Genomic DNA, 27,497 nt, shown 5'->3' on the forward strand with positions numbered 1-27,497 from the left:
AAGAGTATTTGATTATTTTTAGACAATAGTTCCCCCATTCGACCAGCTAAGTTGATTTTATTTTTTAAGATTATACTGATTTTACTTGTGTGAGTGGATGCATTTGGCAATATAGTCAAGGAAATACATATAATTTAAGAAGTCCTTTTTAAAATACCCAGTACATCTTTTTTTTTTTTTTTTAGGTACGCGGGCCTCTCACAGTTGTGGCCTCTCCCGCCGCGGCTGTGCTCCATACGCGCAGGCTCAGCGGCCATTGGCTCACGGGCCCAGCCGCTCCGCGGCATGTGGGATCTTCCCGGACCGGGGCACGAACCCGCGTCCCCCTGCATCGGCAGGCGGACTCTCAACCACTGCGCCACCAGGGAAGCCCCCAGTACATCCTTTATTCTTTACAACAGCAAGCCCAAAATTGCTCTGTATGAAAGAAAATCTCATTTAAGATTTAAATTGTTGCCTTTACTTTGGCTAAAGAGAAAATCGATGTCTCCAGAAGTTCTCGGTAGAAGCTGAATGCATTGTCTGCTGATCCCGGGGAAATGATAGCCCTTTTACAGGGATTCACCCCTCTAAAAGAGCCTGCAAAGTTGTCATATTTTTTGAGCTCTAGAAGGACAAATGTGGAGGAAGAACTGTCCTGCCTTCATAGACTTCATGACTGAGTTCAGTGGTCCTGGAGTCTGGTACATCCATGTTCTATCCAGCTTTCACAAAGTTCAGGGTCAGTGCTGTGGGGTGGCATCATGTTCACACTTGATTTACAAGTTTAGGAGTTTGGTAAAGAAAAAAACAAGGGGATGGAGAAAAGAGCCGTGGACATAACGCTGGCTTATCCACTTATAAGTGTGAGATGGGAGAGCTGAACCTCCAGTCAGTCTCAAAGCCTATCACTTCCCGGGGGCCTCCAAGCGTTTGAGGGTAGACGCTTTGTGTGCAACATGACCCGGAACCCCAGCCAACTACTGCATGCGGGGGCCCGACTGAAAACCAGTGATCTGTTCCAAAGTCGGGGAAGAAAATGCAGGGAACTTAGAGATAATACATCTCTATGTTGTCTCGTGCAGGCAGTTTAAGGGATTTTAAAGGCTCATGTAGAGAACAAACATATGGACACCAAGGGGGGGGAAGCAGGGGGCGGGGGTGGTGGTGGTGGGATGAATTGGGAGATTGGGATTGATGTGTATACACTAATATGTATAAAATAGATAACTAATAAGAACCCGCTATATAAAAAAATAAAATTAAAAAAAAAAAGGCTCATTTAGGGAATTCCCTGGTGGTCCAGTTGTTAGGACTTGGCACTTTCACTGCCGTGGCGCGGGTTCAATCCCTGGTCAGGGCACTAAGATCCTGCGAGCTGTGTGGCCAAAAAAAAAGGGTCCTTTAGTTACACAATAATTTTGCCTGACATGCTGACTTGAGAGCCTAACCCCAGGGCTAAATGGGACTCTTCTGTACTTGAATTCATTCAGCATTCAACAAGTATTCTTGAGCTCCTATTATGTGCCAGGCACAATTCTAGCTGTTGGGAATCCAACAGGGAACAAAAGAGACAAAACTTCCTGCCTTCATAAAGCTGAGAGTGAATGTTAACTAGTGTGTGGGAAGAGAGGAGAGTGGATGATAACTCAGGGGATGTTTTCAAGTCATGAAAGAGAACAGAGTTTTTAGGGAAAGGTGATAAATTTGACATTGGATCATTCTACTCTGCCAGTAAAGAAAAAAAAAAAAAAAGCATGCTTTCAAAAGATTCAGGGACTTCCCTGGTGGCGCAGTGGTTTAGAGTCCGCCTGCCGATGCAGGGGACACGGGTTCGTGCCCCGGTCCGGGAAGATCCCACATGCCGCGGAGCGGCTGGACCCGTGAGCCACGGCCGCTGAGCCTTGCGCGTCCAGAGCCCGCAACGGGAGAGGCCACAACAGTGAGAGGCCCGCGTGCCGGAAAAAAAAAAAAAAAAGATTCAGTTGGTTTAGTTGGATATGAATCTAATCTGCTGAGTTATTGAAGGAAATAGGCAGGATTGATTTTCCTTCGAAACATAGTTGGAGGGGTGAAAACGAGCCCATCCTTTAGTTTTACTGGGGATAAGCCAAACTTGTCCAAATCTCATTTGTCCTTACATTCAGGGTATGGGAATGATAGCAAATGACAGCCATTATGAATAATATAACAGTGCTAGTATACTAGCACAGTATCTGGCGCACCGTAGGTAACTGTTGAATGAATGAGTGAATTAATGAATAACAGTGTAATCATATTGTGGAAAATTTTATCTCACCATTCATTGTTTTTCCAAGCATAGCGTGGTTAATAATGCCCCGAGACAACTCATGAACACGAATAAAATAGGATTTTTCTACTTTTGAAATCTCTTCACAAATATAAACACCTGTGAAGAGTTGACTGCCCAGGATGATTAACCATGTAGATCCTAATTGCACGTGGCACTCATTTCTTTTTGCCCCCTTCTGGCATGCCAGAAAGCAGCAGTGATGAAGCATGAGGCCAAGGGGGCCAAGGCCAAAGGCCAGAGGCCAAATTCCTTTGCAGCCACTCAGCTTTGCAGGGAAAGAAACGAAATGGTCTCAGCCAGTCTGCACCCCGACCCGAGCCAGCGTGGCATAAATGTGTGCCATTGGAGAGGAAGGGAGCTTCCAAGCTTGTGACTGGCCTGGTCCAGCTTGCATCCCTATGGGAAAAAACAACCCAAATCTCCCTCCGGTTGGTGGTAAGAGAGGTAACAATGTCATCTGGGCCCATGAAAAATAAGCCATTTGGAAAATGCTAGTCCAAGGCACGCGCCAGCATTTAGACCTCTAGTTAGTCCCAGTGCCCTGTTAGAGGGTAGGAAGGCTGATGCTGCTTTAGCACAGGGATTTCCTGCTGCAGGCCTCTAACTAAAGTTCAAGCAGAACCACATTCTTTTCTCTGGATGGGAAACAAATTCCTTGGAGTAAGGGTAAGTACAAGCTCAGCTCTGGTAATGCTTGATCCACCCCAGCTGTATTCACTCCAAACTATTTTTACCTAATCTTACAGTTCCTTTACTTTAAAACAAAAACAAGCTCACCAACAATGACCACTTTAATTTATGCTCCTGTGTCTCAGAGAATCTAGCAATGATATAGCGATGCCAGTTGTGCCTGAGACAGGGTGGTGTACTGAAATGAGCAGAATCCCCAGGTTTAAAACCTCTCTGAAAAATGCTGTGTGACGCCCCAGAAAGTCACTTAACTTCTCTGAACCTAAATATCCTCATTGCTGACATATAGATCATAATACTCACCTCCTAGAGGTATTGTGAAGATTGACTGGGAAGCATGGTGAAACAGTGGTTGTAGAGGCATGTAGTACACAGCAAATATTACTGCCTAGCTTTCCAGCTGCACGTCTGGACTTCACGTCATTGAAACCCTAGAATGGGTGCAACCTGATGGAGAACCTCCGTGTGTAAGATGTCCCCCTTCTGCCACTGCCTGAGGATCAGACAACTGCATACCTCCCTTAGGAACCACACCACAGATCCAGTGTGGACTTGCCCTACCTTGAACTTTGTCCCATTTTCTCTTTGGCTAATTGCCAGGATTCCCCAATTGTCCCTGATTTCAGAATCTTTCTTACCACCCTCATTGCACTGGCTACTGGGTCCTGTCAATGCTCCTTCCTAAATATATCTAGATTCTACCTTTCCATCACTGCAGGCTCAGTTCTGCACTTTATCTTCTACTGTAAAAACCTCCAAACTCATCTCCCGTCATCCAGATGTCCCTATCTCTAAAACAAGTTCTGTAAGGCTGCTGGAGGTTTTTTGTAAAAATCCAATTCTTATTATGTCAGTGTCTTGCTGCAAAAGCATCACAGCTCCCCCTTTGCTCACAGGAGAAAGCCCTATTCCTTAACAGCATTCATGGCTTTTGGCCATGTGGGCTCCACTGGGCTTTCCAGCTACATCTCCAGCCCTCTACCAATGACCTGACCACTCTGTGGTGAATGTCACACTTCCCATATGCTGAACACTCTAGGCGCTTTCATCCCCTGAGCCTCTTCTCACGTGGTTCCGTTTACCTAGAATGCCCTCTCTTTCCCAGTTGATGAACCTCTTCTCATTCCTTCCAGAGAGAGCTCTGTTTCCCATATGGGCCAACTCCCAAAGGTCAAGTGTAAATTTTCATGGAACCAGAAGTTCCCCAGAGGGGGTCCTCATCTAGCCGTTTCTGAGACCAACAGGTGAGCATCACACATTCCTGTGGGCATCAGACCGTGAACCAGTACTCAAATTTGTTCATTTGTTCATCTGTGGATGCCAGGTCCTGGTAGGATCTTCTTCTTGACGTTGATTTTTTTTTAACTTATTAAAACAGCTTCTTTCCATCAACAGGGAGCATACGTGATTTTCTGTGTAATTACCAGAAGTCTATCAGTCAGAATATAAATTCTATTGATTGCAGGACTTAAGGAAGCAAAGTGTAATTAGTGTTGGATGATTCACACCTTGGACTTTGGAACCTGTCCACAACGTTTTCCATTGTTTAGCTATCACTCACGATAAAATCATTTCTGGATTATAACCAGTAACTTCCTGACTTGGAACTAATAAAGCTGTTTTGAAGATTTCATCTTGACTTTTGAACTTGACCTTGCATTCCTTAATGCCACTAAGCGTCCCTATGGTCTGTGCCGTTGATATAAGCAATACTGCTTTATTTTGGGAAGTGAATTTGCCACCTGGGTGGCATTAGTGCTGTAGTTAGGGTCTGATCAATCCCAAGCTTGGGGACTGAACGGGGCACAGGGAAGCTGCCTTATCTGCAGATGACTCTTCCTGATGACCTTTCGGTGACTTTCAGTCTTCAGCCATCTTCTGGCTCTTTATGAACCTGACAAGCCTGTGACTAGGATAAGTCAAGCCAGACATCACCCGAGTGAGTGCTGATCACCCACCAGGCCCAGGGTCGACAGTTCTTGTAAACCCTTGGTACAGAGCCATGGGGCTCAGAGGCGGCCAGACTGGGTCTAGAAGAGACAAAGAAGCCGGAACAGAAACAGGTCTGGGCCCTGTTTGTTCTGTGCTTTCCATGGCAAAGAAGAGGCATCTAGGAGCCTCACTCTGCTTTCTGATTTTCTTTACTCAGCAAAATAAATCAAGAGTAGGCAATCTGATTCTCTTCACGTCTAAAACAGTGGTTCTCAAATGTGGGCCCTGGACGAACAGCATCAGCATCACCTGAGAACGTAATAGAAATGCAAATATTCCAGCTTCATCTCCGACCTACTGATCCAGGTCCTTGGTGGGGGTGGGGGGTCAGGATCCAGCAATCTGTGTTTTAACAAGGCCTCCAGGTGCCTCTAATGCGGCTCAAGTTTGAGCAACACTGATCTAATAATTTTTCATATTCAGTGATGCTTTGAGGCAAGACTGGCTTGGACAAACAGACATCTACCTTCTGCAAGCATAGAAATGGAATACTTCGCCTCTTCTATCAACTTGCGGATGGCTGCTAAATGTAAAGTTGTCTCGTTCTCGTAGTCATGCATTTGGAAGGAAAATAAAGGGTGTCAGGCTTCTGAATGGGGGTTTTGACTCATACAATATTGTGAGTTCAACTTTCCAAGCAGCAGGCCAAAAGCCTCTTGTCCACAAAGGGGCGAGCACAAAAATAGTTTGGCTGTTTCCAATTGGAACCAAATGGAAACCATCTGGACTCCTTACCCAGGAGGTTGATGTAAATCAGCTCAATCTGACCCTTTATTTTGAAACAAGTAAAACTCTCTACCAAAGACCAAACTCATCCCCAGACGAATAAACACCTTATGACTATGAAAGTAATTATCCAATATGGGAAGCTGATTTTTAATTTGTTTTGTGAATTCTGGATAGCATGAAAATGCTCTACTTTGACAAGAAGTTATAAAGTAAATACATCTTAGATACAAAGTTGTTTCTATTGATTTGAGGCACAGGATTCCTTGGGAGACCAAAGACTTTAATGGCTCCCATTGTCCATTGGATTAAGTCCAAACTCGTGGCCTGACATGCAGAGTCCTCCTTAATGTGACCCACACCGTCTTGCCAGGTCCATCCTCCTGCATCCTCTTGTTCCAGCTAAACTTGTATGTTTGTGGCTTGCATTGTTTTTTAGTTAAAAAAATTTTTTATTGAGATAACATTGGCTTATAACATTATATGTTTCATATATACAACATTATATTTCTACTTCTGTATACACTACAGTGTGCTCACCACCAAAAATTTAGTTTCCACCCATCACCATACAATTGATCCCTTTTACCCATTTCACCCTCCACCCCAATGCCCTTCTCTTCTGGTCACCACTACTCTGTTCTCTGTGTCTATGTGTTTGTTTTGATTCAGTTTGTTCATTTATTTTGGTTTTTGTTTGTTTGTTTATATTCCACATATGAGTGAAATCATATGGTATTTGTCTTTCTGTCTGATTTATTTCACTTACTATAATAACCTCAAGATCCATCCATGTTGTTGCAAATGGCAAGATTTCTTTTTTTTTTAAATGGTTGTGTAATATTCCATTGTATATACACCACAACTTCTTTATCCATTCATCCATTGATGGGCACTTAGGTTGTTTCTATATCTTGGCTATTGTAAATAATGTTGCAATGAACGTAGAGGTGCATATATCTTTTTTGAATTAGTGTTTTTGCGTTCTTCTGGATAAATACCCAGAAGTGGGATAACTGGATCATATGGTAGTTTTATTTTTAATTTTTGAGGAATCTCCGCTGTACCAATTTACATTCCCACTGACAGTGTTTGAGGCTTCCCTTTTCTCCACATCTTCACCACCACTTGTTTTTCTTTCCTTTTTGATAATAGCCATTCTAACAGGTGTGAGGTGATATCTCATTGTGGTTTTGATGTGCATTTCCCTAATAATTAGTGATGTTGAGCATCTTTTCATGTGCCTGTTGGCCATCTGTATGTCTTCTTTGGAGAAATGTCTATTCAACTCCTCTGTGGCTTGCATTCAGGCCTTTCTTCCTCACTGAAATCTTTCTCCATATAAGTGCTTTCTTTCCACATCAGGTTAGCTCCTAGCTCGTTCACAAAGCCTTCTCTCCAGTTCCATCTCTGGGGAGAATGCCCTCTGAACCCAGTGTCCATATCTGGCCCTTGGCAGATGCTGCCTTGTGTGATTTTTCATTTCCTAGGTGTCTATCCTGTCTCAAAACTACATTCTGAGTCCTTTTGTTATGAATTGAATTGTGTCTCTTCCCCAAATTCATATGCTGAAGTCCTAACCCCCAGTTCCTCAGAAAGTGATCTTATTTGGAAATAGGGTCATGGCGGATATAATTAGTTGAGATGAGGTCATACTAGAGTACAGTGGGCCCCGAATCCAGTATGACTGATGTCCTTATAAAAAGGAGAAATTTGGACACAGATACACACAGGGAGAACGCCAAGGGAACATGAGGCAAAGCCTGGGGTGAGGCATCTACAAGCCAGGGAACACCAAAGATGGCCATTAATCCAGCAGAAGCCATGAGAGAGGCATGGAACAGGTTCTCCCTCAAAGCCTCCAGAAGGAACCAACTCTGCCAACATCTTGATCTGGATTTTCAGGCTCCAGAACTGTGAGATACTACATTTCTGTCGTTTTAGCCACCCAGTCTGTGGTACTTTGCTATGGCAGCCCTGGGAAACTAATACACCCCTAAAAGGCAAGAGCACACCTTGTGCCCCACACAGAGCTGGCACCTGATAACCATCTTCTGTTGAGACAGCTGCAGTGACCGGAAGATAGTTCCCTGGGGCAGAGACCGGGGATCTCTCTCGCTACATCCCTCACATACCAGCCCAAAATGGCCTTGAGGACATTTAATTCCATTAGTGTTGACTGAAAGAATGACATAGAGCCTGGAAAACTGTAAGATACTGGACTCCCCAGGGGGCCTGGCAGGAGACTGTATACAGCTAGTTCATGAAGGTCAGAAGAAGCAAGTTTGGTACTTTCGGGTCAGGTTTTAGTAACTGAAAGGTTGCTATTGTGACCTGGGCCTTAACATAGCTATTATTTAAAAGCTAAAGGATAACTAATAGTATTGCTTTAAAAAAAAAACTTTTTCCTCAAACTATTCACCTTCCGTAAGGGTTTAACATCTCAGGGCCTACTTAAGGGTGGCGGTCTGGGGGGCTCGAGTGAGGGCTGGTGCACAGGAGGCGTCACATTCATGAAGGACTCACATTCAGACCCTGGTGTCATTGCCTAATGAGGTCAGGCAGGTATTCTCTGTGTTTTTATGTGTGTTAGAAGAGTTTGCTTGTTAAATATAAAGACTTCAAACATTATGCATTTTTAAACCTTTGCTATTAATTAACTGAAAAAATAATTTTAGCTCAAGTAGCTCAACAAATGGAAGTGGTCAGAGACTCTCTCGAACCTTGGGAAGCCTTGAAGTTCCCAGATAGATTTTGTCCTTTTGGTCTTTCTGCAGTGCCAACTTGACTGCACAGCATGACGCATATGCCTCGTCTTTGTCCCTGCTACCACTTTCTGTAAAGTCTAGATGCAGAGTTAGACTGAGTGGCCCAGCAGTCCTCTCCCCTCACATGTCATCTGGCGCAGTGTAAGGACTGTCCTCTCTATGGCTACCTGTCTTGGAGACACTGATTCTCCTTGTCCCCAGAGGAACCCCAACCAACTCCTCTGAAAGCATCCTTGGTTGAAAATATTCCCGGATGGTAACTGTCTAACACAAATGATGACCTAGCATGGTGCTCCCCCCCCCACAACCTTCCTCCTTCTCCCTTTAGTAGATTTTCCAAAATCTACTAGCACTATCCAGCAGAAAGACTATATTTACATCAGACAACAGAGCCAGGGTCTGATAAATGTTCTCACTTTACCTTTTCATCTGGCATTTTATTTTTATTTTTATTTTTTTTTGCGGTACGCGGGCCTCTCACTGTTGTGGCCTCTCCCGTTGCGGAGCACAGGCTCCGGATGCGCAGGCTCAGTGGCCACGGCTCACGGGCCCAGCTGCTCCGTGGCATGTGGGATCTTCCCAGACTGGGGCACGAACCCGCGTCCCCTGCATCGGCAGGCGGACTCTCAACCACTGCGCCACCAGGGAAGCCCCATCTGGCTTTTTAGATCATAAAATTGTAGTTTTTGAATTCAGTGAGATTTCACGGAAAAGATGCAAGGATAATTCAAGGACAGAAAAAAGACCACACAAGAAGAGATTAAAATTGAGGAAGAGAAAGCCAAAGGGTGAAGAGCTTCATTATAAGGGCCTGTTGCCTTCCACAAACTATTAAAAACAAAACAAAAATGAAAGAAACCAACAAGAGCACCAGAACGAAACAAACAAACAAACAAACCGAAGTGGACTAAAACAGAATAACAGAAATTTAGGTTAGCTTCCACAAGGAGTTTCCCAAAGACTGTGCTGCTGACACACTCAGTGATTGATCATCTTGTGCTGTCTCTTCATAACTTCAAAATGTTAAAGCTGGAGTGGAATTTAGGAAGCTGTGAGCACAAGTGCTGGACTTGCAGAACAGGATGCTGAAACCGAGGCATCAGGGCAAGTGCTGGGAACAGAATCCTGGTTCCCTACAAAACTTTAACACTTGGACAGCTTCTCACTTAGTTTAATCCTGCTCAGAGGTCATGGAGCTGGTGACTTCTTCAAGTTCCCTCTGAATGACTCCATTTCTGCTTCTATGGGATAAGCATAGGAGAAAAGTTTCCAAGCTGAATTTATCAGGTCCTGCTGGCTGTTTATTGCAGAGATATTTCCATAATTGTTTTCTGGCCCTGTTGAATGTGCCAAAGATGTATTCTTCTGGTGGGTATGGCTAAGCTGTTCTATATTTGGTTTATATGAAGCCATCAGATGAGTCTTCTTTTTCTCCCCTTGAGTTTTTCTCTCTGTTTGGGGTAATTTCTTTAGTAAGGGGAACACACAGCCTATGAAAGGAGGAAGTGATTTACAAGATGAAGGAAGTGGGAGGAATAGTTGAAACAATCACAAAAATACCTTGTTTTCTCTTCTTTTTCCCTGAAGTAGTTTTCACTGTTACAGCTCCAGATGACTCTGTAATCTGGTTCAAGGTTGTACTTCCTCTCTGTCTGGCTGTATGGAAAAATAAAAAAGATTAAAAAAAGCTAATTCAAAGTTGCATGATTGGATTTTTTTTGTTTTCAGCTGCACTGTGCAGCATGCGATCTTGGTTCCCCAACCAGGGATCGAACCCGTGCCCCCTGTAGTGGAAGTGCGGAGTCTCAACCGCTGGACCGCCAGGGAAGTCCGCATGAATGGATTTTTGACACACTTTAATATAGGTTATTGCCTTCACTTTATGTACACTTTGGACAGAGGTATTTCTCATAAAAGAGAATTATCTGACCCACTGACTTCACTTCAGTCCTGTCTTTTTCATGTTTCTCCTCTAAAAGGCTTGAGGAGACTGTGCAACCAAGCAGGGCTCCAAGAATCATCCTGCAGGGCCTTGTGTAAATCCTTCTTTCTGCTCCACAGCTGCCCTCTATAAAAGTGGCTCCAATCTTGGGAATTAGTAAGAACGTAGCAGAGGGGAACACATTTTTGGCACGTTTAAAAATACATATTGGTGCGTTATCACACTGGAGTCTTTCTGGACCCTTCTTCTCCTTTCTCTTGCACCCCACATCCCATCCATCAGGACACAGTGTAGATGGAGAACCTCCTCTGCTGCTGCCCTAGTCTCACCTGGGTGGAAGCCTCTCACCTCTCACCACCACTTCTCATCTGGATGACAACGGCCTCCCAAAAGATCTCTGTGCCTTCCACCCACACCCAATCCGTTTGCTACACAGATTGAGGGTCCTTCTCAAACCTAAGTCCCAACTAAGTCCTGATTCCTCTGCGCCTTCCTAGCTAAGGAGGCCCGTGACCCCCTGGCCCCTGTTATTGGCCAGGCACCTGCTGCTCCTTGTGCAAAGCCCTGGGGCATTCCTGGAATGCTCCCCATTTATCCGCAGGCTCACTCCCTCACCTTCTGTGGCACAAATGCCACCCAAACATCTATTTAAAGTCATTCTAAATTTACATGCCTTTTGGCCCTATAATTCCACTCCTAAGAATTTTCAGTATTGGTTACATTTGCTCATGAAAGTGTGTGTGTGTGTGTGTGTGTGTGTGTGTTAATAAGAAAGTGAGCAAACAAGAAAGCTATTTGGATTTGGGGGAAAAATAAAATAAGTTCACACCACAACCATCTTTTCCTACACCAGATTCCCAAACGTGCTTATCTTGCTTGATTTTTTTCATTTTTCCATAGCAGTTATCATCTTCTAATAAACTATAGTGGCTCTATATTTCTTATGCCTTTTAAAAATTGTCTGATTCCCCCATCCTTGACACACATCTAGGCACACACATACACGGCATTCCCAGCCCCTCCTTGGGCAGGGAGCGTAGTTTTATGCTCTAATGTGTGTAAGGAAAGATACAGGTGCACACACACACGTATGAAGGAAGGAAGGAAGGAAAGAGCGTTGTTACCGATTGCATTTTACACATTATAACGAGCGATTAAGGAAACAGACTTGTCGTTGGCATTCGTGCCTCTTTGACTGTGGGCAACAGAAGGCTTCTGTGCCCACCTCTGGCAAGGAAAATTTACTAGGAGGCCTGGGGCAGCTCACAGAACAGAGAGGAAACCAAACATCCGGGCCTTACGGAGCATTGGCCTCAGAACATTTTTGCCCTCATAACACCCTAGAGGAATATGGAAAAGCTATGTACAATCTCTTGCATTTTTAGTCTGGTATCTAAACTTGTTCATCGTAAGCTTTTTAAAATTTCAAACAGTGAAATTTCTAGCATGTAGAAAATGTTGACGTTTAAAAGTTAAATCTGGGAACGGGGGAGGAGTTTGGGATTAACATATACACACTACTATATATAAATAGATAACCAACAAGGACCTACTGTATAGCACAGGGAGCTCTACTCAATACTTTGTAATAACCTATAAGGGAAAAGAATCTGAAAAAAATAGGTATATATGTATATGTAACTGAATCACTTTGTTGTACACCTGAAACTAACACAACATTGTAAATCAACTCTACTTCAATAAAATAAAATAAATAAATTTAAAACAATAAAAATGAAGTCTGTTATACCATTCTTTTAAGTATATCAGATGGAATCTGAATTCCAAGCACTTTGATACCCATCATCATGCATTAAAAAATCCCAAACAGCTCAAAACATGAGCAGTTCTTTTTGAGTGATTGAAAGTTTTACATGATTCCTTTTTTTCCCTGTGTTTTTACTGTTATTTCCATTTTACTAACTCTGCAGAATTTTATATTTGAAAGTCATTTATAGGCCATCCTGTAATACTTCTCTGTAATAAAAATGCTTCATTTACAAATATTTAAATTTTAAAGATTTCTTGGGCTCATAAACCTCTAAAGTATTAAAAATTCTTCTATAGTTATTATTTAGAAGTATGCAATTGATTAATACAACATATGTATTTTATATATTTTGATAAATCCTAATTAAACACAAAACAAATTTTATTGACTGCCTTGCCCAAAGAGATGGATGGTGCTGTTTTATTTATTTGTTTTTATAATTAATTCATGTATTCATCAAAGAATATTACTGCTAAAATGAGGCAGGCTTCAGCATCAATGTTTTTTCTATTTTTCATTGTTATAGTTGGAACTGCTGAGAAATCTTGTTCAGGTGGATGGCAATGGAATAATGCCAGACCTAATCTCCCTTGTCCCCCAAATACAGGACACCCAGTTCAATTTAATGTCAGATAAACAAGAATAATTATTTTAAGTGTATCCTAAACATTGCATGGAACATACTTATAATACATTATTTGTTTCTCATCTAAAATTCAAATAAATCCTAGAGGGAGTTTTATCACAGCAGTATTATTCAATTCTTTGAACTCCTGAGTTACAGACTAAAAATTAATATAGTCGTTGATCAAAAAAATCTTTTTTAATGATCTGTCCGTTGATAACTTAAGTCCTCCTTCAATTCTGTTAAAAGCAAAAATTGGAAGCCACACGATGTGTATAAATTGATTTGTCACTGAGTTATTAGAGCCATTCATTTTCTTAAAGCTTATATTCATATTTTGAATTGTCTCTTTGTTTTTGCTCCCTAGAGGAGATATTCTGATCAGATACTGGATGGGAGAGAAGCATACCTTTGTTTGCCAAATAGAATGATGATTGTGACCAAGGATATTAACCACAGGTACTGGGTCATTATGGAAGGTGAGAATCTGGACATTTAAAAAAACCATCCACACCCCCTCAAACATAGCCACTGGGAAGTTTGTGTGTACTCTTTTTCTTAGTGTGTTTGGGCTGCTATAACAAGACACAATAGACTGGGTGGCTTATAAACAACAAACATTTATTCCTCACAGTTCTGGAGGCTGGGAAGTCCAAAATCCAGGTACCAGCAGATTCAGTGTCTGGTGAGAGCCCGCTTCCTGGTTCATAGATGGCCATCTTCTTGCTATAACCCGACATGGTGGAAGGGGTGAGGGAACTCTCTGGGGTCTCTTTTATAAGGGCACTAATCCTGTTCATGAGGGCTCTACCTTCATGATCTAATCACCTTCCAAAGGCCTACGCCTCCTAATATCATCACTTTGGGGGTGAAGACTTCAACCTATGAATTTGGCAGGGGTGGTGGGGATGACACAAACGTTCAGTCCATAACAGTAACATACACACCAGCACAGAGTAAAAGTGCCTTCTATTTCAGAACTGGATTGATAGACCTCTGCTCAGGCAAATTAGTTTCCCCATCTTGATTTCACTTCTATGCCAGCAGGATTAGCCATAAATGAAAAGAAGAGGCATATGAGGCAATAAAAATGATTACGGTATCTTGCCAGCCCTCACCTGGCCCCAGGGGGTGTGGGACCAAAGCCCCGCCAGCTGGACTTTGCCACCCTCAAACGTGCTTCTTGAGCCAAGAAATCCAGCACTGACCCCCAGCAACCCATGCTGTAGCGCATCCTGCCAGACCCCTGGAGCTCCCTGGTCCCTGACCTTTACAACTCTGCCTTGAAACAAACTGGTTTGAACCCCCCGTATGGCTGTATTTGGAGATGGGGCCTCTACGGAGGTACTTAAGATTAAATGAGATCGTAAGGGTGGGGCCCTGATCAGCTAGGATAGTGTTCTTATTAGACACCAGAGAGCTCACTCTCTCTATCCGGGTGCATACAGCTAGGAAAGGCCATGTGAGGATACAGCAAAAGGGTCGGAGAATAATTGTATTTCAGTAATTTTCACTGAGATCTAATTGACATATAACATTTGTTTCAGGTGTACAACGTAATGATTCGATATTTGTATCCATTGTGAAACGATCACTACAATAAGTCTAGTTAACATCCATCACCATACATAGTCACAGATATTTTTTTCCCCCGTGATGAGAACTTTTAAGATCTACTCTTAAAAGTTTCTTTCAAATATGCACTAGAGCATTGTTAACTATGGTCACCATGCTGTATGCTAGACTTAGCTGTTTATCTCCACTTTTTTCCAGCAAGTAGAGTGGTCGTGTTCACCAATATGCTTCAAGCTGGGAAAGGGTTGTTTTTGCTGTAATGATAACGATGACAGTGATGATGATAATTAACATCCCTCAAGGACTTACTGTGTGTAAGGCATGTGCTAACTGCTTTACATTATATCATTTAATCTGCACTAAACACCAGGGGGGTAGTTATCATTATGTTTATTTTGTAGCTGAAGAAACTGAAGTTAGATCAATTTGACAATTTGCCCAGAGTCACGCACAGCTGGAGTAGGATTTGAACCCAGGTCTGACTCTAAGTCTATGCTACTAACTTGCTACAATTTACTGTTACCAATGATTAAAAGTAGTCACCTTTAGGGCTTCCCTGGTGGCGCAGTGGTTGAGAGTCCACCTGCCGATGCAGGGAACGCGGGTTCATGCCCCGGTCCGGGAAGATCCCACATGCCGCGGAGCGGCTGGGCCCGTGAGCCATGGCCGCTGAGCCTGCGCGTCCGGAGCCTGCGCGTCCGGAGCCTGCACGTCCGGAGCCTGTGCTCCGCAACGGGAGAGGCCACAACAGTGAGAGGCCCGCGTACCGCAAAAAAATAGTAGTCAGCTTTAAAATGTGTCATGAATATGTGTACTTGGGATCTATTAACACAAATGATAACCCTTTTATGGGGAAGTAAGCAGCTTTTGTTCTCATCTGTCCTGCATTGTCCTCTTCATCTGTCTACTTCTTTGAGGGGGACTGCCACTTCCCCGCTGGAATTCCTGTGATTCTGGTAGTGCTGCCCGTCACAGTGTTTCACTCCACCCCCATGGGGTGTGTGATCAGTCCTGGCCAATCATGGTTTACCATGACCTGGACTGTAGGGATTGGTCCAAGAGGTAGATCTGTGACCCAAGGAGAGCCAATTAGAGCCTTCCAATGGGATTTGACCCACAGTTACCGGAAGAAAGAGGTTCACACTTTCTGGGTGATTACAAGTAATGATGATATAGCTCTGGGACTGCTGGCGGACATGTCAACTGCTGTTCCTGCTTGGAGGAAGCCTGTCTGCCCTGGGAGGGAAGGCCAACCCTGGGAAGGGAAGTAGAGTCACGGGCAGCAAACTCGGGGTTTCCTGATGACATGGTTTGAGCTCCTAAATTCAGCCATCTCTGAGACAGCTCCACCTGTGGACGTCTCAGTTATGTGAGCCAATAAATCCCTATTTATCTTTAGTTCTGTTTGAGTTGCTTTCACTTTTAACTGAAAGAGTGCTGATTAACACGCTGTACTAGTTTCCTATTGCTGTAGTAACAAATGACCACAAACTCAGTGGCTTAAAACAATACAAGTGTATTACCTTACAGTTCTGGGGGTCAGAGTCTGAAATGGGTCTTATAGGCAAAAGTGAAGGCATCAGTGGACCTGTGTTCCTTTTGGAGGCTCTGGGGAAGAATTAGTTTCCTTGACCTTTCCAGCTCCTAGAGGCTGCCTACATTCCTTGGCTTATGGCCCCTTCCCCACTTCACTCCAAGGTCTCCTTCCACTGTCCCATCTCCTTCTCTCTGACTCTGACCCTCCGGCCTCCCTCTTATAACAATCCTTTTACCATGTGAGGTAACATAGTCACAAGGTCTGAAGATTAGGACAAAGACATCTTTGGGGGTCTTTTATTCTGCTCCCACACATTCTCAGGAAGAGGAATCTCCACTGATCACTGGAGAGGTCACTTTTAATTGCAAAGCAAATGTTCCTTCTTTCAAATGGCCCCAACAGAGTTTAGCACCAAGTTCCCACTGCTTACCTTGGAGCACCTGAGGGGGATTCCTGGAGTCTGGTGAGGAAGTTGTTGGCTGGTCTTTCCCCTGCATCTCTGCATACTCTGCTAGGGGTCAGAGGAGACCCAGAGCTCCAGAACACTGCAAGTGATTGCCATTAAGGTGCAGCTCACTGGGGAAGGGGTGAAATACACTGTTCATTTGCTGTTCTTTCCACTTTCTCAAACTGGGATTTGGGTCTTCACCTCATAAAATAATAGACCTAGTTACAAAATAATAAATAATCATAATAATAGACCACGTCATAAAAAATGGACCTAGTAGCCACATCAACTGGCCAAAATATGCATTTAGCATGACATCCTTGATTCTCAAATGTAACTAAAGGACCTTTCTATTATAATTAAGAAAAGGAGAACAAAATAACTAGAGGGGAAGAAGATGATTAAAAACATCATAACAAAAAAATCAAAGGAACTCATGGGCTAGTAGGCTCTGTAAGTAACTAGTTATATAAGTCAAGACAGAACAGTGCCAAGTTGTAGGAGGGGGAGCAGGGGACCCTCTCACCAAATGGCACTCTGGCGTATGACAGAGCCCAGCCTCGACCCGCTCTGTGGCCCTAGACCACAGTAGCACAGACTAAGGCCTTGAAGCCTTTGATTGTTCTCCAGGCCTGAGAAAATACTCTCAATTTCTTCATTTCCAAATCTAAAAAAAAAAAAAAAATGATAGGAGCAAGTAAGTAACTTTTAAAACTATGTCACCATTAGATTATTAATTTTAAGGCACTCCCCAGGGCAGTTAGAGGCACTTTTGCTGGTCCTCAGTTTGGGATTCCAGGGCTGGGGGGTGGGGTGGGCTGGGATGATTGGGGGGGGGGCAGCCTGTGTGTGGAGGAAGGGGAACCAGAGTCTACCTCCCGGGCAAAGCGAGTGGAGGACTGTTTGAAGTACCCATTCAGGGAGCAGACAGAGAGCAAGCTGTGAATCCTGAAGACAGGAGAGGTGGCCCAGCTGGCAGGGACCAAGGAGGCGGGGAAGACCCAGTGGTACTAGGACCCTGTAAGGAGAAGTCTTTTAAGCCATGTCCAGGGTAGGTTCAAGAAAGTTCAACCTCTTGGCTCTCCTTGGCCCCGAGGTGCTCCTTGCCTTGTATTGCACAGTCACTAGAGTCTGCAAAGTGAACACCCGTCAGCTCATTCATGCCGGCAACAGCCTCTAGGGGTAGGTAGGTATTAGGTCAATAAATTGAGGACCAATGAGGTAACGGGACATCTTCAGGGAATTTGGACTGTCAAGGCTTGAACTTTAAAATGAAGTGAGTAGTATTAACAGAAATAACTTTGAAAATTTATTAATTCATTCAGTGAGTAATTATTGAGGGCCAGCTACCATGGCGGCTGTGGGGATGCAGCTGTGTATAAGAAGGAGGGGTATCCTCCCTGCTGGACTTCACAGCCTATCAGGGAAGACAGTGAGGAAGGGACTCCAATCCCCAGAGGCTGGTAACCTGCAATCTGACCAGTGTTGAGGTCCCGGTGCTGACCCCACCTACTCAACCCTGACAAATCTAGGTGTCTTAGCAGCAGCAGGATTTCCACTGACGGTTAAAGTAAGCTGTTTCCTGAAGATGGAAATTGCTTCTTTCTTCTCCCCAGTGCAGATCTTTGGGTCCAGCACAGGAACTGGAGTCTAGAGGGGTCTCTTAGCAGTGGGGCTGGGTCTGCCTGGCCCAGGTGGGGAGCTGGGGAGACCCCCGTGGCCAGTGCTGCATCACTGCATGGTATCCCAAGGAGCCTGACCTTCTGTGGCCCTGTGTTAGGAGACCCTGACTATGGCTCCTCCCAGCAATTCAGAAAGCTGGAGAACCTCCACAGAACACTGGCTCCCCCCAGCTCTTGCTGATGGACTTGTCCACTGTCCCCCCAGCTCTTGCTGATGGACTTGTCCACTGTCACCACCAGGGCCCTAATAAGATCCTAGTCCTTTAATGGGGCCTTGGTGTCATTGTGATACCACTTCTCAGGCATGACTCATCTCTTGTACTTCACAGCCCACTGGCCGCCTGAGTACAAGGCATCACCTGACTCCATGGGAAGAATCACAGAATCATAGACTTAGGAAGTGGAAGAGATCATCTCATTATAGATCAGAGAAGTCGCGTGACCTACCCCAGATCACACAAGCAGTTTGCAATTATTTATGGATGGTAAATTATAGACCCCAGCAATCTAGTAGCATGGATCAGAGGTGGGCTCTGATTCAGACACCTGAGTTCACATCTAGGCTCCATCCCTAAGAGCAGAATGGCCTTGAACAAACCAATTAATCCCCCTGAGTCTTTCCTCACCTATACTCAAGGGTTAGAAATGGTACATATCTATCATTATGTACCATACATCTCTACGTAATGGTAAACATCTCTTTATTGTTGGGAGAAGAAATGAGAAAATCCATGCACTGTGCTTGGCACACAGTAAGCACTCAATAACCATTAGCTGTTATTGTTATTATTGTTATTATCACTACCCTTCCTCCCACCTCCTCTCCTGGTGAATACTGACCCATCACCTAGGGAATCGTGGTTTCCCTTATCCAAACTACCACTAAAATGTATATGGACATATTTTGTGATATTCAGACTTTCTTCCTTGCACTAAACATAATCAAGAGCACGTCTCCTCCCTCTACTATACCGAGGACTCCCTTGGACAGTGGCACTGCCTTAAATATATTTATATGTTCCTTAGCAACAAGCACTGTGCCTTGTACAAACTGGCCTTCAACAAATATTTGTTGAAGGAATAAATGAATGACTAGAGACTCTTTTTTTTTTTTTTTTTTTTTCGGTACGCGGGCCTCTCACTGTTGTGGCGTCTCCCGTTGCGGAGCACAGGCTCCGGATGCGCAGGCTCAGCGGCCATGGCTCACGGGCCCAGCCGCTCCGCGGCATGTGGGATCTTCCCGGACCGGGGCACGAACCCGTGTCCCCTGCACTGGCAGGCAGACTGTCAACCACTGTGCCACCAGGGAAGCCCTAGCGACTCTTTTTGAGAACCCTAACATTTACTCAGGGACATGAACTCTAAGGACGCTTCACAGTGTCCCCTTTCAGCGATGACTTGATGAAGCACAAGGAACCAGGACATTTCCGTCCCCTGCCTTTGCCTCCCCCTGCTGACAGCAGGAAGGGCCTTGAAGGAACTCCGCGTTCCACCTTACTTGCAGTAATCGAGGACAAGAAAATGCACCTGCTGAACTGCAGCGCCCTCCCAAGTCTCCCCAAAGACCACGGATCCATCTTGCAATCAATGCGTTTGACGGTGGTAAACGGGCAGGGGTTGCGCCTCTCCGATTCCAGAAGCAAAGCCTGAGAACGCAGGGTAAAAAGTGCTGACACGATGAAGATAAATATGCTCTGTGTTTTTATAAGTTACTTCAAAGTCACTCATGTTAATTACCTCAACATTTTGGCTCCTAAGATAACTTTCTAATTACCCAAGGAGAAAGTGGCATGAACACAAAATCATTTCCCTTTAAAATGAAGACTCATTGAAAAATTGTACGGGAAACATCAAGCTTTATGATGAGAGAAGATATATTGTAGCACAATATAAGCACAAGCCTAAGGCAAGGTCATTTCTTGCGATAACAAAGGATCGCAATGACAGTTAAATCCCTACCTGACAGCAGAGAGTATCAAATCAGGAAGGCCACCTTTTAGCAATTAGAATCACCACAACCTGAGAATTCCCTCAGTTCAGAATTTAAGCCTGAAAGTGACTTTGGTGGGGTTTGGAGGATTTAGGGTTTTGTGAGGTAATGACATGTTGGTCAGAGATAGGATTCCACTCTTGCGCTGCTGGTGGGAATGTGAATGGGTACAGCCACTATGGAGAACAGTATGGAGGTTCCTTAAAAAACTACAAATAGAACTACCATATGACCCAGCAATCCCACTACTGGGCATATACCCTGAGAAAACCATAATTCAAAAAGAGTCATGTACCAAAATGTTCATCGCAGCTCTATTTACAACAGCCCGGAGATGGAAACAACCTAAGTGTCCATCATCGGATGAATGGATAAAGAAGATGTGGCACATATATACAATGGAATATTACTCAGCCATAAAAAGAAACGAAATTGAGCTATTTGTAATGAGGTGGATAGACCTAGAGTCTGTCATACAGAGTGAAGTAAGTCAGAAAGAGAAAGACAAATACCGTATGCTAACACATATGTATGGAATTTAAGAAAAAAAATGTCGTGAAGAAACTAGGGGTAAGACAGGAATAAAGACACAGACCTACGAGAGAATGGACTTGAGGACATGGGGAGGGGGAAGGGTAAGCTGTGACAAAGAGAGAGAGTGGCATGGACATATATACACTACCAAACGTAAAATAGATAGCTAGTGGGAAGCAGCCGCATAGCACAGGGAGATCAGCTCGGTGCTTTGTGACCACCTAGAGGGGTGGGGTGGGGAGGGTGGGAGGGAGGGAGACGCAAGAGGGAAGAGATATGGGAACATATGTATATGTATAACTGATTCACTTTGTTATAAAGCAGAAACTAACACACCATTGGAAAGCAATTATACTCCAATAAAGATGTAAAACAAAAAGCTACCCAGAAAAGCTGAGTCAATTTAAATTCTCTGCAAATAGCTTAGAGTGGTATTTAACCTCATCTTGCCAACCACCAGCTCTCTTAGTTTTAGAAAAAAGGAAACTTTATGGGTGAAAATAACTGCTGTATTAAAATACATTTTAATTTGTATTTCTTTGGTTAGTAGTAAAGTTAATAATTTTCTTAAACTTATTTATGCTTGTATTTCTTTCTTTCTTCCTTTCTTTCTCTTGCTTTTCTTTTCATTAATTGCCCATTTGTATTCTTTGCACATTTTTCTGTCTTTCTTATATTCTAGGTACTGAATAAGGATCTAAATCTTCTAAACGTCATTTATTTTGCAAAAAATATTCCGTCTGCTTTGTTTTGTTGTGCCTTTGCATTTTGTTTTTTTAATTTGTGAATTGCTTTATGTGGAAGTATTTTTCATAATGCTGTCAAATTTAACTCTCCTTTTGTAGATTCTGCCTCTTATTGAATAATCCACTCTTACCCAACTGATTTAGTACCTTTATTAGGTGTTAGTTTTGTTTGTCTGTTTGCTTTATAGTCATTAGGTATGTTTATGAACTTTCTGTTCTGTTTTACTGATGTGTTGGTTTCCATTGTCAATAAAATGCTGCATTAGTCATCTTAAAAAAAAAAAACAACGGATTCCAAATTATACCTCAGTTGAGCATAAACAAGCCCTTGCAACTTTAACTACGGAGCTGGTGCCTGAGGCCTCTTTAATGAGAGAAAGTCTAGTTTGAGTGCTGGATCAGATTTCTGAAGCTGTGTTTCTGACAGAGGAGGCCATGTGACACATCACTGCTGATGCTAACATTGGTCTGTGCAAAACAAACTCTGGACCAAGTCCTGAAGATCTCAGCCAGTGGTTTGCAGTGTCCCCCCGCTGGGGCACCAGCACTGCTCCCTGGGGCATCCGCACTGCTGTGGGCAAGACCACGGCCATCTCGGATAGAATTCCTCAGCAGCCTCCAGATTACCGAGAAGGGTACATTTTAAGGAACTGCTAAGGATCACTGTGAACATTCAAGGACAGCTTTCTGTTTCCAGCTTGGATGGACTGGGTACCCTGACTAACCATCTGAATAAAAACAACCAAAAATTCTGGTTATATATTTAAAATATCTTTTTAAAATTTTATTTTTAGGTTGTGGTCAAATACATATAAAATTTACCATCTTAATCATTTCCAAGGGTAAAGTTCACTGGCATTAAGTATATTCACATTATTGTGCAAGCCTCACCACCATCCACCTCCAGAACTTCTTTCATCTTGCAAGACTGAAACTCTGTACCCATTAAACAAAAGCTCCCATTCTCCCATCCCTGCAGCCCCTGGTAACTGCCATTCTACTTCCTGTCTCTATGAATTTGGCTACTCTGGGTACCTCCTATAAGTGAAATGATACAATACCCTTTTGTTTCTGACTTATTTCACTTAGCATGAGTTCTTCAAGGTTCATCCACGTTGTAGCATGTGTCAGAATTTCCTTTCTGTTTAAGGCTGAATAATATTCTCGTATATACCATACTTTGTTTACCCACTGGTCTGGCAATAGATATTTGGGTTGCCTCCATCTTTGGCTTTTGTGCATAATGCTGCTATGAACATGAATGTACAAATATCTCTTTGAGACCCTTCTTTGAATTCTTTTGGGTATGTACCCAGATGATACATAGTGATGATAGGGTAGTTCTCTTTTTAATTTTCTGCGGAACCGCCATACTATTTTCCGTAGTGGTTGCACCATTTTACATTTCCACCAATAGTGCACAAGGGTTCCAATTCCTCTACGTCTTTATCAACATATTATTTTCTGCTTTTTTTGATAGTAACCCTCCTAGTTGACATGAGATGGTATCTCATTGTGGTTTTGATTTGCATTTCTCTAATGATTAATGATGTTGAACATCTTTTCATGCGCTTATTGGTCATTTGTATATCTTCTTTGGAGAATGTCTATTCAAGTCCTTTGACCATTTTAAATCAGGTTGCTTATTTTCTTTGTTGTTGAGTTATATGAGTTAAAGAACTCATATATTCTGGATATCAGCCCCTATCAGATATATGATTTGCAATTATTTTCTCCCTTTTCACTCGGTTGATTGTGTCTTTTGAAGCAGAGAAGTTTTTCATTTTGATATAGTCCAATGCGTCTAGTTTTTCTTTTGTTGCCTGTGCTCTTAGTGTCATATCCAAGAAATCATTGCCAAATCCAATATCATGAAGCTTTTCCGCATGCGTTCTTCCAAGAGTTTTAAAAATATCTTTTTAAAATGTGTTCATTGACTGGCAGGTTAGTGAGGAATACACAAAGGTCAATGCATGAGAGAAAGTAGGACCCTAGAGGGCACTGAGGCCAGGTTTCCTTTTGAGAGCATCACTAAAACAGCAGATTTGAGCTTTGATTGTAATGGATCATACAGTCCAGGGGATAGGAGATTAGGCCCAAGGTGAGGAGTCCAACAGGAAATCCTACATAGAGGTGCGGCCCAAAACATAAAGTGGATTATAGTGCTATGTCCTTAGAGTAAGGATGAACTAGAAATAAACCCAACTCTCCCTTCCTCAAAGGATCCCAGGGAAAATGGCCCATCTCAAACTGATACTGAGTATATGGAAAAAAACACAACCCCTGAGAACTCACAAACTAGCCTTAGCACAGGTTTACACCCTGAATTAACATCACTTGGATGGCTCAAAGAAACCTCAGGTCAAGAATTTAATTTCATGTAGCTCTGAGTATGTGGCAGAAACAACTACAAATCCTCTCTGGAGAAAGCTATCTGCAAGTCAGAGCTCAAGGAATTGCTACAACTATTTTTTTTCATGAAATATGAATTTACTGTCAAAAAGAACTGACAAAAACATACAAAGAAATGTCACCATAAGTAAGAGCCAGAAGAAGCAAGAGTCAGCAATATCAGACTGTAAAATAATTCAGATTATTGAAACTATTAGACAGATTATAAAATAAAATAAGGGATTTTCAAAAAGACAAAAGACTAGAAAAATTAGTGTTTTTTGGGTCCTGTTTGAGAAGTTTTTCTCAACCCCAGAGTCATGATGGTATTGTCCTATATTACCTTCTAGAAACTTTATTGTTTTGCCTTAAATTTATAATCCATCTGGAGTTGATTCTGGGGTGTGATGTGAAGTAGGAATCAAGCTGCTTTATATCCCATATTGTGTATTGTAGCTTCTTGTTGCCCCCAGCAAAAGGATTGATCTGAATTATCTGATTTGCTCTTTCCAGAAGTAAAGTCCTGTCCATGACTTCTCAGTCACAGTAATGGAAGTTCAATTTAAAAAATAATAGTATTTAATCTATAAGTGTATATCCAGCAAAACTGTCATTCAGGAATGAAGATTATGTGTGATATGATAACAGTCAAAAGTAATAAGCATGGAGAAATCTTGACAACATAAGTAAAAGAGTAAGCCACAAAATCATACACATCATACAATTGCATGTATGTAAGTAAAGACACACATGCATATGTCAAAAAAGTATAAAAACATGCACGGGGTTGATACACATCAACTCTAGGCTAGTGGTACCTCTGGGAAGTAGATGAGGGAAAGGAAGTAAGATGACACTTTAGCTATTATATGCAATTTTCATTCCCTAAAAACTATATTACATGACGGTGAGTACATAGATGTCAGTTCTATGATTTTTTACACTTTTATATGTTTGAAATATTTCATTAAAAATACTTGTTTTTTTTCCAAAACAACCAAATAAATTATAGCTGGAACACATGATGTAATATGCTTATATTCAATTTTAAGGTTAACTGCAGAGCTATTTTTAAAACGCATGACTCAAGAGTCTGGCGATCTCTGGGTTGCTCAGCTGAAAGCCGCAGATGCAGATCTCTCTCCCCAGCATGTAACACTCATCCTGGGCTGTCATGAGCAAAGGTTCCAAGGAAATTGGTAGGATGCTTGGCGGGGAGTCATCAGGTCTTACAAGTATAAACTAGAATGTAAGAAAAAGGCTACAGGTGGGCACCATAAAGAGAGGTCTTAAAATACGTGGAGAAAGAATATTGTCATTAGACAACACCATAAGAACATTTAAAATAGTTATTATCTGCGGATCAAGTGTGCATTGGGGTGATAATTCAACACAAACTTAGGGTGTTCCTGCCGTATGCAAAGCTCCATGAAGAGTCCCACAGGGCAGAGATTTTTCCAGCATGTTACTGTCCCTCTTTGGGTCGGGATATCAATTTAGTGGATTGTAAACACCTTTTTTCTTTTCTTTCTTTAATGAAATAGAAAAGAAGGGAGATGATCTGAGTGTATACTATGCTGTAAGGAATAATTGTCTCATGAGACCTTTATTTTAGTGATATTCAAAATCAAAATGGAGACCCAACCAAAGCAACCCACTCAACATAAACAGCTCTTATGGTCATACTGATTCACTCCAGTACTTATATACTGGGTCATGATGTTAATTATATTTCTGATGGTGATTGTAATTTAAAATGTTTGGAAAACATTGCTGACGAGGTTATAAACTTGAGCAAGATTTATGACGAACCCTTATGATTAAGTAGTGCAGCCTAATTATAAAAACTACATAGGAAAAAAATGAATTAGTAATTATTTTACCACAAAAAGGATGACTCTGGGAAGCTCCTCCATTGGGATGAGCTGGGAGATGTGTGTGTGCAGGGGGAGCCCAGAGAAGCAACTGCAAAAGAAGGAATTAGAAAGACCTAGGAGGGCAGGTGGGGAACAGGAGAGTAGAAGAGGTGGAGAGGGAGAGACCAAAGGGACCAGAGGAGAGAGGGAGGAGGGCAGCTGCCCCGGCAAGTGGGAGTTCAGGCGAAAGAGAGAGATGGTAGAGAGGAAGTCCAGGAGGGTCTCTTTGTGTGGGGTGCAATGTAATCACCCTTCCACCCCCAAACACATTCAGGAAAAATATGGGTGTAATGGATTTGTGTGAAAGTCACGTTAAAGCAATGATTTATTTTATTTTATTTATTTATTTTTGGCTGCGTTGGGTCTTCGTTGCTGAGGGCGGGCTTTCTCTTGTTGCGGCGAGCGGGGGCTCTCTTCAGCATGGTGCATGGGCTTCTCATTGAGGTGGCTTCTCTTGTTGTGGAGCACGGGCTCTAAGCGGGCAGGATTCAGTAGTTGTGGCACATGGGCTCAGTAGTTGTGGCTCGCGGGCTCTAGAGCCCAGGCTCAGTAGTTGTGGCTCAGGGGCTTAGCTGTTCTGCAGCATGTGGGATCTTCCCGGACCAGGGCTCGAACCCATGTACCCTGAATTGGCAGGCGGATTCTTAACCACTGTGCCACCAGGGAAAGTCCAAAGCAATGATTTTTAAAAGCACCTGTCTCTATCTAATTATTTTGTTTAATTTGTTGTCTTGTTTAACGCAGCATTTTAGGAAATCAGTAGGTATGTGATTATTAAAACACAGACTGTCTTTCTGGGCTGGTGATAGAAAAGTTGTAAAGCTGGACAGTCTGTCTTTGGGTGCCAGTCTCCTCCTTCCGGTCTGTCAGGTACTCTGTCCCAAGAGTTAACCACTTAGCTTCACTGCTGGCCTCTCTTCTTTGCCCCTTATACCCAATCCCTAGATTTAATCTCAGCAAAGATAAGACATCAGATTTTTTTCTGAAATTCAAATGATGTGTTTGCTGCTCTCACTCCAAGTGAGAATGGAGGCGTGGGTGTGTGCAAGTCTGGCCTGATGGCCTGGACACGCCAGCTGTCAAGGCAAGGAGACATTCTTTTGGAGGGGTCAGGAGTGCTGGGGAGGGAGGTCCTGCAATGATGACAGAAGTGGTGTTTTTGAGCTGGGTTCTCCAGACGTGGAATGGGAGGAGGGGTGGGTTGTCCGTTCCAGAGGTGAAATGGTGTGAGACAAGGCAGACCTGCTGGAAGGACGGGGATGGGCAGATTGGGAGAGAGGAGGGGGATGGAAGGAGAAGTGCTGAGCAGACCTTGGTGCCAGAGTCAGGCTTTGGACAGCACGCAGCAGGAACGCAGAGCGGGTGACACCACCAGTTCTGGGCTTGAGGGGATTAAGGACCCGTGTTCCTTGGGAGGAAACCCTCATCAATTCATTTCAGGGAAGAACAAGGGAAGGAGAGGACACACTCACCTTCCTGAGAATCCGTTCATGGTTGATGCTGGTTTTCAAGTCCCTTTTGATGGCTGGACACACGGACGTCTGAGTCTGTGCACAATGCTTCTCATATGTTTTCAGAAACTTTTGAAGAGTTGGAACAATGGGTAGGGGTGCTCCTTTAGTTTTTCATTTTCCTTCCTTTTCTCTTGGCATTGTTTCATAGTGTTAGATTCTACTCGGTAACTTGCCCTGAAACCCAACACACAGATGTCTTTTTAAGGAGCAGATCACACTTTCCCCACTAAAAGTTAGCAAATATTGCTGCATACCCTTCTCTGAAAATCATAAAGTGCTTCACTAATCTTTTTTTCTTTTTTAAAGAGTCTTTTGAAAACAGATTTTTTTTTTTGCAGATATACATGTGTACATTAG

General features: G+C 43.0%; 1 protein-coding gene and 1 long non-coding RNA gene across 5 annotated transcripts in view; one reads left to right on the forward strand and one right to left on the reverse strand.

The window, feature by feature from the left end:
- LOC109549788 (uncharacterized) overlaps positions 1-27,497 on the forward strand; it is a 64,835-nt gene that overhangs the window by 15,888 nt on the left and 21,450 nt on the right. For 3 of the 4 annotated variants that reach the window (XR_004526272.2, XR_012331325.1, XR_004526270.2), the window contains exons 2-3: positions 4,117-4,227; positions 13,175-13,286. Coding sequence is in view for 1 of the 4 variants with exons in the window: in XM_033855334.2 (XP_033711225.1) it covers positions 13,175-13,286 (112 nt within the window). In the remaining 3 variants the exon portion in view is untranslated. The remainder of the gene's footprint in view (positions 1-4,116; positions 4,228-13,174; positions 13,287-27,497) is intronic. The other variant, XM_033855334.2, reaches the window with a different exon arrangement.
- On the reverse strand, positions 16,371-27,245 carry LOC141278540 (uncharacterized). Its single transcript, XR_012331326.1, has 3 exons — positions 27,099-27,245; positions 19,577-19,695; positions 16,371-16,495 (listed from the first exon to the last, which is right to left on the reverse strand). It is a non-coding gene; the product is annotated as an uncharacterized lncRNA (long non-coding RNA).

This window comes from Tursiops truncatus, chromosome 4 (assembly GCF_011762595.2).
Source record: "Tursiops truncatus isolate mTurTru1 chromosome 4, mTurTru1.mat.Y, whole genome shotgun sequence".
Classification (NCBI taxonomy): domain Eukaryota; kingdom Metazoa; phylum Chordata; class Mammalia; order Artiodactyla; family Delphinidae; genus Tursiops; species Tursiops truncatus.